Raw genomic sequence first — 14253 nt, forward strand, 5'->3', positions numbered from 1 at the left:
TGTTGTTAGAATTGCTCTTAAGTTTTTCTTTACCATGTTGTTAGTCACTTTGGTAAAAAAAAAGGCGTCAGCCAAATGTAATGTAATGTAATGTAATGTACTATACAGTAAGTGTGTATCTGTGAATTTTACACTTGTTTGATCTGATCCATAAACAATGCTGAACGGTGATTTGGGGAACTCGTTTGTGTGTCGTGTGGGCCTGACGGTTGTGCAGCGTACCTAAGCACTATGCGTAGTAGCATGGGGAGACAAGCAGGTCTGTCAACACCACCAGCTGGTCGTCCGTAAACTGCTGCTTGTGCTCCTGCCAGTTGTCGTGATGCGTCCGGCGGAAGTTGGTCAGCGTCTTCTTTACAGTCATCTGATTGTCCACACACACACACAAACACACACACACACACACACACGTTAGATCTTTGGCCATTACATCAGTACATCAACACATCAACTGGCAGCAAAATACACTGACTTTTGGTTAATAATCCCAAAGAGTAATGGTCTAGTTTTAAGTGATTCTGACATCTATTTTTCAATATTTTAAAGATCCTACGAAGAACAATGAATTCACAAAATGTTGATGTCACGATGAAGGCTTGATGCTGAAATGTGTTTTTTAAAAGGTTACTGTAAAATAACCAAGCTATGGAAATAAAGGCTCTTTAACAATTTTCAAACTAAGAGTGCCTTGGAGTTTATTCTTGCTTTGGAAATTGAAATATATAAATAGTGGTAACATCCTGCCGTGCCAAAACGGGTGAGTTCAACTTTAGTTTGCTGCCCATTGGAGGCCTGGTGCTTCCTTTGGGCAGCCGTGGTGTACTGGTTAGGGCTTTGGGCTTGTGACCGGAGGGTTGCCGGTTCGATCCCCGACCAGTCCACCACGGCTGAAGTGCCCTTGAGCAAGGCACCTAACCCCTCACTGCTCCCCGAGCGCCGGTTGGGCAGGCAGCTCACTGCTCTGGGTTAGTGTGTGATTCACCTCACTGTGTGTGTGCTGTGTGTGTTCACTAAATCGGTTAAATTGGGTTAAATGCAGAGAAACGAATTTCCCTCACGGGATCAAAAAAGTATATATTCTATTCTATTCTATTCCTCACTTCTATGGGCTGCGTGTCGTTCAGATGGATGCTGAGGTCCATGAGCAGCTGTGGCATCCAAGTGGGCACGTCGTACGGGCTGGAGAGGATGCAGGCGCTCAGGCCCAGCACACCCGCATGCCGACGCACCAAGTCTGTAGTTCACGCGCACACACACACACACACACACACACACACAGACACACACACACACACACACACACACGCACACACACACACACACACACACATACACACACTAAGATTAACAAATAAGGACTTTACAAATGATGGAAAAATTGAGAAAATAAGAGCTCCCGCCCAAAACTAGAGAGGAGAACTTCCAAATGTTCTGTAAAACGACCCCCTCAATCTCTACAGTACATCACCGCAGAAAACCCCTAGAGACGAGAAGAGGGACGTGAGCATTTACCAGCAGAGGGGATGGTGTCAACGGCTGAGCCCAGCTCCCGCCGCTTGCGCTTGGGCAGTCGGGTCTTGCTGAGCGCCTCAAAGTGGGCCTGCATCTCGGCGTCCATGCGCAGGAAGTTGCACTGGAGGAAGCCACTGAGGGTGGTGGCCGCCATCTCTCTCACCTGCAACAGAGGAGCAAGATGGCGGTGCACATGAAACAAGGCCCCGGAAAAAAAAAAATACGCTGTGGTCCTGGCAGGCTCAACATGAATAGGGACGCAGAGTTTGGTTTGGAAAATGTTTGGTGGTGCCCTCTGTGTTTGGTACATTCCGCACTGTGTAATGATGCAACACCGTGGTAACTGTCCCCTTTATCACCTTGCTATGCATAAAAAAATCTCATTCGCTTTTATTAGCTTCCATAAGTACCCTAATAAATCATCAGAGAGAGAGAGAGAGAGACTAAAAGACAAAGCCAGTGAGGTACCAGGAAAGAGAAATGGATCTCCCTACAAGAGGACAGCAAGGTTTTCACAGACATACAGTAAGTAAATACATAGTGGATAGACCGATGAGCAAAGGATAAATGAACGACGCAAAAACTAAATGGGTAGAATATTCCACAACCTCCTCCTGGTCCCTACTTCTCCTCCTTCAGTGCTCTGACATTAAAACAGTCTTCTTTGGCTCCTGGTTATACATTATTGATGCCGCTCTCCTTAGTGCTTTTCAGAGACTCAGGGAACATTTGGGAGGGGAAAGAAAAGAAAAAAAAACCTTGAGATAACAATTTGTCACAGAGAGAGAGGGAGGGAGAAAACAGAAAAGAGCGGGCGCCCAATGCCTCTCCTCGGGTGCAGTGGAGAGGTATGGCCAGCATTGCAGTTGCAGCTCTATAGCGTACAGCTTACGCACAGGGGCTCTGTATTGATTCACCTGACGTGGACACGGGGGAGTGTGCGTCAAATATCCATCAAGAAAAAAGATGTATGGATGATGGGGGGGGGGAGGCAACCACTAACAGTGTGCACCCTCCCCTCCATCCTCTTCTGTTTTGTCTTGACAGAGAGACAAGGTGGAGAACGCTACCTTTCACCCATCCAGCTTTCCCCTATTACCACCCCCCCCCCCCCCCCCCCGCAACACACACACATACACACACACACACACACACACCACCCCTTCTCTCCTCCGTGCAAATCTGAAAGCTGATCGCCATGGCAACAGAATAACCCTGCAGCCAAGGGGGTTGCTATGGAAACAGCAAGAGAGGAGTTCAAAAAAATATAAAAATAAATAAATAACGGGGAGAGAGAATGTGCTAGAGAAGGAAGTACACTGGAGCGGTAGAGGGGGAGTACTGAATCACTGAAAAAAAATACAGGCCGCCAGATGAGGGAGAGAAAGGGGGGGGGGGGTGGGAGTCAGACAGAGCAACAGAAAGAAAGACGACAGACACACTGGCATCGCGCCCACATACATACGCAAGCAAGCTGCATACCTCATCAGCTTGCATCAATGCTACGTGGCCCTTCACACCAGCCCTCTCCGTACGTAGACGCTTACCCACAACTCTCCTTCAAGAGCAGCTCAGATCAGAATTATAGAGCACTACAGTATCTACGAGTCCATCCTGGTACTGACCACACCATCTGTCTGTGTCAGTGGGGCGGCCAAGTATGTCCGACAACAGATCAAATCAAATCACACCGTCTGCATTGTAATGTCGGCTTGCATGTCGTCTACGAATAGCTCTAATCTTTAGCTCCCGTCAATGCTACGGCTGCCTAAAACTCATGTACCTCCATGTGTGTGTTCAAATATAGTGTGTGGGTGAGTTTGAAGGTCTAATTCATGTCTGCATGATTTGTGTGTGTGCGTGAATGGTAATGCATACTTGTTTATATATGTTTTGCTAATGCATGTGGTGTGTATGGGGGTGCTGGGTGGAATTTGGAATTTGTGTTTGCAAATACACATGTATTTGTGTGCATGCATGACTGATGGATTGTACATATATATATATGTGTGCGTGTGTGTGTGTGTGTGTGTGTGTGTGTGCTCACCTCTAGCTGCTCGTCCTCCAGCAGTCGGATGACCAGCGCTCGCACGTCACCGACTGCCTTCCTGTCGCTCATGAAGGTGAACAGGTTGTAGAACACCATGATCTGCAGGTAGCTGAGCACCGTGTAGCGTGCATGCCACGAACAGTTGCCCGCAATCTGAAACACACACACACACACACGTACACATACATACACACACGCACACAGGCTGTCAACCTCAAAAAAGCACAAATAATATGCAGCTGTGCTACAAGGCAGGCAATAATGCAAGGTGATGGGCTAGAAACAAGCGGTGATCTACATTATATGGTTAATACTGTATATGACATGTTACTGTCAATTGACGTTTAAAAAGTTATTCATCATGAGAAGTTACGTTATCTCACTTCACTGGCTTTCCAAAATAATCAAACTCATATATGACACCATCATTTCTGTTCTTTCTTTTTTTTTCTCTTCTATAAAATCCGAAATGTGAAATTGAAAAAAAAAAAAAAAAAACATAACATAACATAAGAAATATAAAATGTTTAACAGGCACCTGTAAGTGTGCTTTTATAGTCACCCCAGAAACAGCAGGTTTTTAACGAGAGGTCAGTCACGAGTGACCGAGCGTGACGCTGGGCAGCGGAGCGTGGGACTCACCTTGTCTAGGACGCTGAGCACCTGGGGGATGTCCTCGGGGAAGAGCAGCCCCTGGGAGATGAGCGTCAGGCACGTCTTCGCATCCTGCTTCATCTCGTCGTAGCTGTCGTCGTTCTCCACCGGAGCAATCTGCAGATGTGCAAATGATGCACACGTGTAAATGAGAGTAAGAGAAGAGGAAGGAGGAGAAAGAAGAAGAGGGGGAACAAGAAAGTGAGAGAGGTGTAGTAATGACAAGAGAGAGAGAGAGAGAGAGAGGTGTAGTAATGTGCAAGAAAGAGAGAAAGAGAAAGGGAGAAAGAGAGAAAATGAGCAAGAGGAAGAGAGAGAAGAGTGAGTGAGGTGTAGTAATGTGCAAGAAAGAGAAAGAGAAAGAGAAAGAGAGAGAGAGAGAGAGAGAGAGAGAGAGAGAGAGAGAGAGAAGTATGAGAGAGGTGTACTGTATTGAGCTGTGGCTGCACAAACACATGATGAGACTGGCACAGACAGGCACACTGCAGTCTACCGAGTTGCTGGTGTGGGACTTTGGTGTGGGAGTTTTGCGTGAGTTGTGGCACTATAGCTGTGGTGAGAGGAACCACGGCCAATCACGGCTGGCACCAGGCCACGTGTGAGCGCCCACATGCTGTCAGAACATCTTGACGAGTGAGACCGGCTTGACTGCTCATTGCACGCGAGTGCGAGTTTGACAGGGAGTGTGACCTACAGTACTGTATGCGAGCGAGCGGGTTAAAGGAGAGCCATGTTGGGGCTACTGTACTCACCTTAAAGAGGAGAGGCAGCAGCTGCAGCTGCTCAGGGGTGGCCGAGGTGAAACAGCGCCCCGCGCTGGTCATCAGCCACTTCAGCACTGCAACACACAACACAACCAGGTCACACACCGACAAACTCTAATCCGTTACAACACAGTCTGCAGGCCAGCACAAAACAATGTACAGAAACACTGAATAAAACACAGATCGGTCCAACCAAGCAGCCACAGGTTACAGTCAATTGTAGCCACACAGAGTCACATACAAATCAAACTCCATTAGATGCAAAACCCTCTTAACGCCAACTCTGTGAAACAAGATAACGATGGGGAGTGAATACTCTCCACACATTGTATCTGTTAATCAGATAATTTAGCTTCAAAACCCACTAAGTGCCACTCTCTCCCTGGTCTGGAATATCGATTTGTAGGCAAAACCTATAGGAACCTGATTAAAAAAAAATTATACTTTAAAAGAAAAGTGGACAGATGAATTTAGAGGGTTTTGCATCTGAACTCTTCACATATGCAAACATACAGTAGAGAGAGAGAGAAAGACAGAGAGAGAGAGAGAGAGAGAGAGAGAGAGAGAGAGAAAGAGAGAGTACTGAATTCCATACATATAGTCACGTTGACCCCGGGCCTTACCGGTTTTCAGGAGTTTGATGGCCTGCGTCCGCTCGTCCTGCTCCCCCTCTCCGCCGCCCTCGATCACGTGGTTCTGGATCTCCTCGTCGCCCTCCATCAGCGGCCGCAGGCGCGCCAGGATGCGCTCGGCGAACTCGGAGGTGCGCGGGGACGCCGTCTCGTGAATGCGCGGCAGGTTCACGTCGATCATGAAGATGTAGGTGAGCACGCTAGCAGGTGAAAAACCACACATGGAGAGAGGGAGAGAAAGGGAGAAAGAGAGAGATGGAGAGAGAGAAGAAAGAGGGAGGGAAACTTTAGTCAAAAGACCCCAAGTGATGTAGACTGGTCCAAATTGCAGGTAAAGATTATTCGAGGATCAAACCAGCATTATCCACCAGCATTATCAATCAGCATTATCAATCACCTCCTTCCACCACCTGCATTGTCATGTATGTAAACCACTTTGAAACTGTGTACAAGACAAAACATGCCTGTTCAGTTTTAGTCGGGGCTCACACTGCTCTGCTTGCTGGTCTTACCTGCCTATCCTCTCCCTGACGTTCTTGTAGACCTGCGTGAGTTTGGGCTCCAGGTACTGCAGCAGGCGGTGCAGGAGCTCCGGGACTCGCCACTCCTGCTGGGCCAGACCTCCCTGCAGCACGTACAGACGGCTGGGGACACGAGAGGAGAGGAGAGGAGACACAGGATCACCGGACTGCTGGTACATTCGACCCATTTGGATAATTTGGTATTTACTTGATAAACTTGACATTTTACTGGTAGTCCATTTATTCTGCTGCTGGATAGTACAGTAAGTAGCACAGTGTAGCACAACACTCTACATGAAATAGCACTGCAATTGTCAATTTTTTTTAAACTGTTGATTAATCTCTCAACTGTTTTCTTGATCAGTCGAATAATGGTCTCAGTTCTGAGGTTTCTAAAGTGAAACTAGCTTTGGGAGGCGGAGATGTGGACTCACCAGGCGTCCACAAACGAGCCTCCCTCTCCGTTCACCGGGGACTCCATCAGCATCTCGAACAGCCAGTGGAGCTTACGAGGGTCTCGGCTCTCCTGCAAACAAGAGGGAGGAAAACGTCACATCTTTAAACTTTGCCTACACAGCAGAACAACAGTGCGATGGCTAAGCTAGCGTAGCCGCCTTGGGAATACGTACACAGGCCGTGGCGATGCAGGTGCCCCAGTCTCCGTAGGTCTCCACGGTGATGTTGGATAAAGCTTTGCGCAGCATTGGGCACAGCAAAGCCCACAGCTTCTCCACCTACAATGGCAGAGAAATCTCAAGTCAGCAGACTTAACTGACAGAGTAATATTTGACCAAGAAATGTTACATAAATGACATGAACTCACTAAGGCAATTATCTGTTGCCAAACAAGGACTACCGTGGCTGTAGGCATGTATGCATATTATGTCTGCATATTACATGTAGGCATGTATGCATATTATGTATGCATATTACATATTACATATGTATCTGTGTTTGCATGCAATCTAGATCAGTGTGTACGGTCTCATGCGTGTGCCTGTGTACCTGGCTGTAGCTCCAGTGTTTGCTGCCTCTGATGAGGCCAGAGATGATCTCCGCCACGCAGCGCTGGGGGCTCTCATGGGTGTCGGACACCAGCCGTTCCATGTGCGGCTCCAGCACCGGCAGGAAGACGTCGCCGAAGTTCCGGAAGAGTCCCTGGGAGAAACACATTCACACACACACACACACACACACACACACACGCGCCTGTCAAAAAAAGCCTCTAACCAAAGAACTATTGTTTGTGTATGAAACGTAGTGGTGTGAGTGTGTGTGTGTGTGTGTGTGTGTGCGCGTGCGTGTGGAGGTGCCACGTGACGATCTTCACCTTGAAGAGGCAGAAGCGGCGGGGACTGAACTTGTCTTTGCCCTTGCGGTCCTCCAGAGACAGGAACTGGATGAGCTGGTTGATGAACACGGGGTCAGTGAAGTGGTCGTAGATGATCTGTTCCCTCTGTAGTGGCACAGCGAGGACACAAACACACATCACTCAACACCGCATCTCCAGCCACTAGTAGTGTCACACGTATCCACGTGAGAGCACATCTGTGTGTGGGAGTATGTCAGTGCAATATTCAGCCGTACCTCGTTCATCTCCTCCCTGTTAAGGCTTTGTTTGGGCTGCTCCTCTGCAGGTGCGTACATCATGAGCTTCCTGTGAGCGCAGGAGAAACAGAGAAACTCTCGTTAGACTCACTGATACACTCTAAAGTATCGTCTCACAGGTCAGTGAAGACGGAGGATGGGGTTAAACAGGAGAAGAAATGCCAGCATATTCTACAGCGCACTTCCATCAGTTTCTGCTCTGTAACATGAATGTGGATTTCTGCTCTTTGTCATGAATGTGGATATGAGTCTGAGGTGCAGAGCTGGTCGAGGAAGTGGAATAAGATGCATGAATGTGCTTGAGGGGGAAGGTGAGGGGGGGGCTACTTACTGTGGCCAGCTGTAGTAACCCCAGTGGGTCTTCTCCACAAAGCAGCACTTGTCCCAGTCCTGCTGGGAGCGCGGCAAACTGCTGCTGTCATACATCAGCCACTGGTTGTCTGGCCGGTCACCGGCGATGATCTCGTCGGACACAGGCACTTTGCCTGATAAACCACACACACACACACACACACACACACACACACACACACACACACACACACACACACACACACACACACACACACACACACACACACACACACACACACACACACACACACACACACACACACACACACACACACACACACACACACAGACAGAGATGTGAGACCAGCGTCAAATATTGTTGCAGAACCATCCATTCAGTTAAACCCATTTAAGTGACAATGGCGAAGTGCAAATGCTTGAGGTTACAGTAGTATACATTCTCAAGTCTGCAACAAATTTCATTTTTGCATCATCAGCATAGTGTCCCTGGGCACTAGTGTGTCCAGAGCACAGCGGAGAAACTCACAGAGCTCGTGGGCACTGACGGGCACTTTCTTATGAGGCTTCTTCAGCTGCTTCATAATCCCAGCCAGTGCTGAGATGGCCACCTTAGGAAGAGGAAAAGACGCAGATTAGCTAATACATCAAAATCTTAAATCATCTTACAGGTCAGGCAACGGTGTCTCTCAAGCAAGATGGAAAATATACACAATGTTCACAAACACACAGGCAACCCCAATGCAGGTGTTTCACACAGGGTGTGTGTGCGCATTAGGGGCTTGAGGAGGAGAGATTGCACACCTTGCGCACGAGAAGCGAGTCGTGGTTGAGGCTCTTGACGAAGAAGAGGACGCCGGGAGCGGGGAGCGGATGGTCGTCCCTCAGCATCAGTGACAGGAACCCGATGGAGATGTGCTCAAACTTCCAGGGCCTACAGCACAGACAGGGTGAGCTGGGTCCTCACATCATACACACACACACACACACACCAAAACAACAACACAAGCTGACAAAGGTCCACTTACAGGTTTCTGTCGGTCGCACAGTCCAGAAGATCATGGACCAACTGCTGGTATTTCCTGTGTAGGGTAAGACAAATATCAGTGTATCAAATATATGAAGGGCGAAGTACAGTATATATGTTGGCCTTCATAAAGGAACAAAAATCACACAACATATGGTCTATGAGCTGATTTATTAGAGCTTTACACAAAGGTCAACTACATTTTAACCACCGTTAGCTTGTGCCAAACACCATCACAAAAGAACAACAGCACACATATAGTGGCAGTGTCATGTTGTTGCCTTTCTCCTTCCGCAAGGATGCAAAGCAATCTCACAGACAAATACTGCCCTGAGCAGAGAACACTACTCATAGACAGTGCTCAATGTTTTGTGTGTGTGTGTGTGTGTGTGTGTGTGTGTGTGTATGTAAGAAGGTACTCACTGGAGGGAGTCTCTGTTCTTCTCCTCCTGATTGAGGATGCCCTGCTGCACTTCGTCTTCTGAGGGGACGGCTCGGCCCGTCGTTGGACTGGCAGAGGTCAAGATCTGCTGTGCCACGTTATAGCAGCTCTCCGGGATCTGCAAAGAGTCGCCACAGTTTGGATACTTTAACTCAAGCCAAGTGACTGGTAGTTAGCAGAAGCTTTTATTTGTGTCCAATGGAACATGGACTCACAACCGCAGGTTTCAAACCCAGGCTGACCGATTGTCAGGCGGCTTCCACTACCACTGCCCCACCACAGTTGTTTACAAACTGTAGCATTGAATATTTTCCTATATATATGACATATATTTACTAAATTATGATCTTCTTATTCATTCCTATTTTGCTATATTTGTCCTTTATGCACATTGAGTTGCCTTGTGTATGAAATACACTTTACTAATAGAACTGCTTTGCCTTGTCCAATAATACAACAAAAACAAAATCAAATTCAGACAGAATGGCAATAACACAGTCTAATTCAATAAACATTACTAGCAAGCAACTACCTTCAATCAGATACTCTATAGCACCCCATAGTACAGGTGTCAAGAGGTGAGTTTTGTTGTTTCACCTCAGCGTACTGCAGATTAAAACCTTTGAGAGATACATGTGACCTGGAGCTTAGTCTGCTCATTAGGAACCACTGAGACCTTATGCCACTCTGACCACTGACGTTAATGTTAAGCTCTCAATTTTTAACGCCTTACAGAGAAGTCGATCCCGATGGTCTCGTACTGCCGGTGGATCTTGTCGGCGACGTCGTCGAAGAGGCGCACGATGGAAGGCTTCTCCAGCGACATGGCCGTGCTGCGGCCCGAGCGCACGATGGCCGGCCAGGTGAGGCTGATGCAGTCCCAGTACTGCAGGTTGGCCAGGCACACGCCAATGTGGTTCCCCAGGAGACAGTACATGGCACCCTGGAGAGTAGGGGGGGGGGGGGGATTAACAAAGAGAGGACTTAACACCAATTTGATTTGAAACAGCAACAGCAACGGCAATAGAATATATGCATACATGACAAACAAAAATGAATGACGTGACTGTACTGAATTTTATGAGGTCACAAGATTGAGTCAGTGTGGAGCGGAAATCTACAGAGAAGTAAAGACTGAGGGACTGAGACTTCAATATAAACCAGTGTCAGAGTCAGTGTTTCTTTTATAATGTATCCTTAAAATGACCTCCTCCTTCCCTCAATTCAGTATTTCTTGTGTTTCCATCCTAATGTCCACAGACACAGTCAGACACAAGCACAGCAGGGAGTGAAATGGCGGTTTGAACTGCTGCTGGGTTCATACTTTGAACTGCTGCTGGGTGACGTCGGCTCGGTTGGGCTCCAGGAACTCCAGGACTCTGGGGATGAGGTCCCGGCAGCAGAAGTTGTAGGTGCCCAGTGCAGAGAACAGCACATTCTGGGCTTTACTGCGAACCTGCCACGCAGAGGTCAACACATCCAAAACACGTCAGAGTGCCACTCTCAGGTATAACTTAAGCAACAAAAACACTTTCTACTCCCCTTTAAACTCAAATCAAAGGGATATTAAAGGCAATGATTGACAAATGCATTAACCGAATGAAGACTAAGTATATGCATGTGTTGCTAATACAGTCTACATGGTGTCTGACTGGAAGCGTGCTGATAGGCCTAAAGCTGATATGCTCTGCAGGGATGTGTTGCCATTTGTGTTTAGGATTAGCAATGTTGCATATGCTGCAACGCAAACACAGCTTATCTCTACTTGGGCGTCAGCCAAAGCAGACTGGGAGGTGAATTGTGTGTGTGAGTGAGTATTTATACATTTGTAAGCATGTGCGTGTGTATATGTGTGTGTGTGTGTGTGTGTGTGTGTGTGTGTGTGTGTGTGTGTGTATGTGTATGTGTGTGTGTGTGTGTGTGTGTGTGTGTGTGTGTGTGTGTGTCTCACCTGGCTGTAGGTGCTGGTAGACAACCTCAGGAGATCTCGGAGCAAGTCCTGATGTACACTCCTGTACTCACAGCCCTCCACTGTAAGGTTGCGCAACTGACATATAAAAAAATATAACACACACATTTTACACCATTCGCTCCACATTTACATCCTTAAACACAATACAGCATCTGCAGGCATAGTTATGGCCTATGCCATCTAGACTGTGAAAACAACCAGTGAGCTAAGTGAAGTAAACAGCGTATTTGCACTGCTGTCAGTTAAGTCAACACAAAGTATGACTCTTACCTCGTGCTGCAGCATGACCCTGTCAATGAGCAGAGCCCGGATGTGCTGCTTGCTGCCATGGAGCTGAACGAAGGAGGAAGACAGATGGAGAGATGAGAGATAAATAAAGAGATGGATAGAGAGGACAGGGAACACGAGAGACAGTGACAGAAAAACAAGGGAATGAGCAAATACACCTGAAGTCCTTTAAGACCTTTAAGACCATCAGTGAGCTTATCTTTAGTTGCGTCCATGAGGATGACTATACAAGCACAAAGGCTGCCTACCCGATTCTCCATGGACTTCTTAACCAGTGTGAAGCTCTTCCAGCGCGAGTCAAACTCATGCTTGTGCGTGCCTTTGAACTGCAGCAGGTCACTGATGATCTGTACAACACAACACAAGGAAAGCGCAGTGTTATTGTGGCTTCACTCTTCATGGACTCCACAGACCCGTGTTGCACTTGGGCGGTGAACGCTTGCACAAGCTCTCCCTCATGACCCACCTTGATGATGGCAAACAGGGATTTGGTGTCATCTTCTGAGTGCTCCAGGATGTGATCTAATAAAACAGGAAGTGGAAAGGGGAGATTTTGAGGTCACCTGGGTCAAATATCAAAACCATGTGCTATCTCTTTACTCAAATGCCTGGGAACTGTCATTGGAGAAGCTCAAGAGCTATGTTTAGCTATGTCTGAAATAGACTTTGAAATTGCTAAATGTCTACCGATTTTTGCAGGGTTACAAAAGTTGCTGCATTTACCATCTTGCTCAACAAATCATTTTTATAAATCTCACTCAACCAGTTCTGGGCGGCTCGCCTTTGTCCCGCACTGCAGCTGTCAGAACATAGTCGCTAGTGTATATGACTACAAACAGGTGGGGAATTCTGGTCAGGTGGTATGTGTGTGTGTGTGTGTGTGTGTGCGCGAGAGTGTTTGTGTTTGATGCACGAGAATGAGAACTCACTCAGCAACTGCTTCATGACTCTACAGATGACCTCCCTGTAGTTCTCTCGGGACATGTCTGTAATGAGGAGAAGACAGAGGCAGAGATTACAGTATTGCTGGCTATGTTCAATTTGTCAGAGCAGTCATTTCAAGTGTGTGTGTGTGTGTGTGCAAGAAAGATACACAAAGGGAGCCTGGATGAGACACACACCATATTCCACTCCTGTGTACAACCTGGTTTCATCCAGATCCACCATGCTGCAAACCCTGCAGAGACAGAGAGAACAGGCCTCGTGAATAATAGCAGGCAGAGAATCAGCAGCAGGATTTGTTAGATTATTCCTGTGTGTGGTTCAGCAAAATGCAACTTTCTCTCCAAAACCGACCTTAATCTCTCTACATGCAGCACTTATCACATTTCATTCCTGATTACTGATAGAGAGAGAGAGAGAAAGAGAGAGAGAGAGAGAGAGCAAAAGAGAAAGAATGAGAGAGAGAAAAAGGGAGAGAGAGAGAGAGAGAGAGAGAAAGAGAGATAGAAACATCTGTAATTGCAGGAAAAAAACGTGAGCAGAGCAACACCACTCACAGCTCAGGTACTCGCTCTCCAACCAAGGGGGGCAGGACGCCTCCGGCTCCGAGGAGACAGTGCTGCACGATGGACAGGCTCTGCAGGACATCGTCCCTGCGGAGGACAGACAAACACAAACATGAACTCCCCGCCATTCCAATTACAGGACCACAGGCTAGACAGCGCAGTGCCACGCTCACCACGCCGGCTATAGGAGGAGGGAGCGAAACAGAGCAAACATGGGGCTTTTTTTCCCCTCGTTAAAAAACAGGGAACATTGGGTGCAGCCGTTGCCCACATCATTACCAGCGCTTTTGAGTGTGGCGGTTTTATGAGAGCGCGCCCGTAATGTGCGCCACTGGGGGGGTGAAATGGCACTTTTGTCTCATCAAGACCTCTAAAACACATGTGCTGATTTGCTCTTCTCTCTGCGGCCCCTCCGCTGTTTGTTTGTTTAGAGTCGAGCGAATATGGGGAGGAAGAATTTTAAGTGTGTTTACTCATATAAAAAACAGATCAGCGTTTGTGGGCGGCATTTGTTTGCAAGTGCACACGGTCGGTCACTGAATGTTCAAAGGACAAAGCTTCATTCAACTCCCCTCCAGGCTGCAGAAATGTTGTTTACTGTATGTCTTTGCTGCCCATACAGAGTTTGGGCAAGAAGTCTTAGCTGGTGAATGTTACTGGTAATAGCGTAGAACAAACAATTCCAAATTTTTTCTGAAACTTTTCCAAACTGATTATGTGTTCTTTAAAGATGTTACTTTAGGTAGTTTGGGAAAATAAGTGTCTAGTTTTTCTTGGGATTTTGGACTTTAGTGTCATTCACATCACTATGAGCATAACTTCCAGACTTTCACTACCATTTCCATACGTCTATATTTTTCCAGGTCTGGAAAACGGTATTTTAAGACTCCAAGCTTTTCCAGAACCTTCTGGACCTGCGCTACCCCCCTGTGGACGTGAGACTCTTGCGTCCAGCTGACCTGT

The 14253-nt window shown here is 47.3% G+C and overlaps 1 protein-coding gene across 3 annotated transcripts in view; it reads right to left on the reverse strand.

The window, feature by feature from the left end:
* The window catches only part of psme4a (proteasome activator subunit 4a), a 34140-nt gene that overhangs the window by 1525 nt on the left and 18362 nt on the right, over positions 1 to 14253 (reverse strand). For all 3 annotated transcript variants that reach the window (XM_062519256.1, XM_062519255.1, XM_062519257.1), the window contains 28 exons: positions 14250 to 14253; positions 13282 to 13377; positions 12904 to 12959; positions 12712 to 12768; positions 12249 to 12304; positions 12031 to 12129; positions 11765 to 11827; positions 11474 to 11569; positions 10847 to 10978; positions 10256 to 10465; positions 9504 to 9640; positions 9082 to 9135; positions 8858 to 8987; positions 8583 to 8664; positions 8073 to 8226; positions 7721 to 7790; positions 7464 to 7589; positions 7139 to 7291; positions 6763 to 6867; positions 6568 to 6659; positions 6125 to 6256; positions 5604 to 5812; positions 4969 to 5054; positions 4205 to 4333; positions 3560 to 3715; positions 1513 to 1675; positions 1101 to 1234; positions 223 to 364 (listed from right to left, as the gene is read on the reverse strand). The exon at positions 14250 to 14253 is cut by the window's right edge and continues 154 nt beyond it. In XM_062519256.1, coding sequence (XP_062375240.1) covers positions 230 to 364; positions 1101 to 1234; positions 1513 to 1675; positions 3560 to 3715; positions 4205 to 4333; positions 4969 to 5054; positions 5604 to 5812; positions 6125 to 6256; positions 6568 to 6659; positions 6763 to 6867; positions 7139 to 7291; positions 7464 to 7589; positions 7721 to 7790; positions 8073 to 8226; positions 8583 to 8664; positions 8858 to 8987; positions 9082 to 9135; positions 9504 to 9640; positions 10256 to 10465; positions 10847 to 10978; positions 11474 to 11569; positions 11765 to 11827; positions 12031 to 12129; positions 12249 to 12304; positions 12712 to 12768; positions 12904 to 12959; positions 13282 to 13377; positions 14250 to 14253 — 3116 coding nt within the window. In that variant the 3' untranslated portion in view covers positions 223 to 229. The remainder of the gene's footprint in view (positions 1 to 222; positions 365 to 1100; positions 1235 to 1512; positions 1676 to 3559; positions 3716 to 4204; positions 4334 to 4968; positions 5055 to 5603; positions 5813 to 6124; positions 6257 to 6567; positions 6660 to 6762; positions 6868 to 7138; positions 7292 to 7463; positions 7590 to 7720; positions 7791 to 8072; positions 8227 to 8582; positions 8665 to 8857; positions 8988 to 9081; positions 9136 to 9503; positions 9641 to 10255; positions 10466 to 10846; positions 10979 to 11473; positions 11570 to 11764; positions 11828 to 12030; positions 12130 to 12248; positions 12305 to 12711; positions 12769 to 12903; positions 12960 to 13281; positions 13378 to 14249) is intronic.

This window comes from Sardina pilchardus, chromosome 18 (genome assembly GCF_963854185.1).
Source record: "Sardina pilchardus chromosome 18, fSarPil1.1, whole genome shotgun sequence".
Classification (NCBI taxonomy): Eukaryota; Metazoa; Chordata; class Actinopteri; order Clupeiformes; family Clupeidae; genus Sardina; species Sardina pilchardus.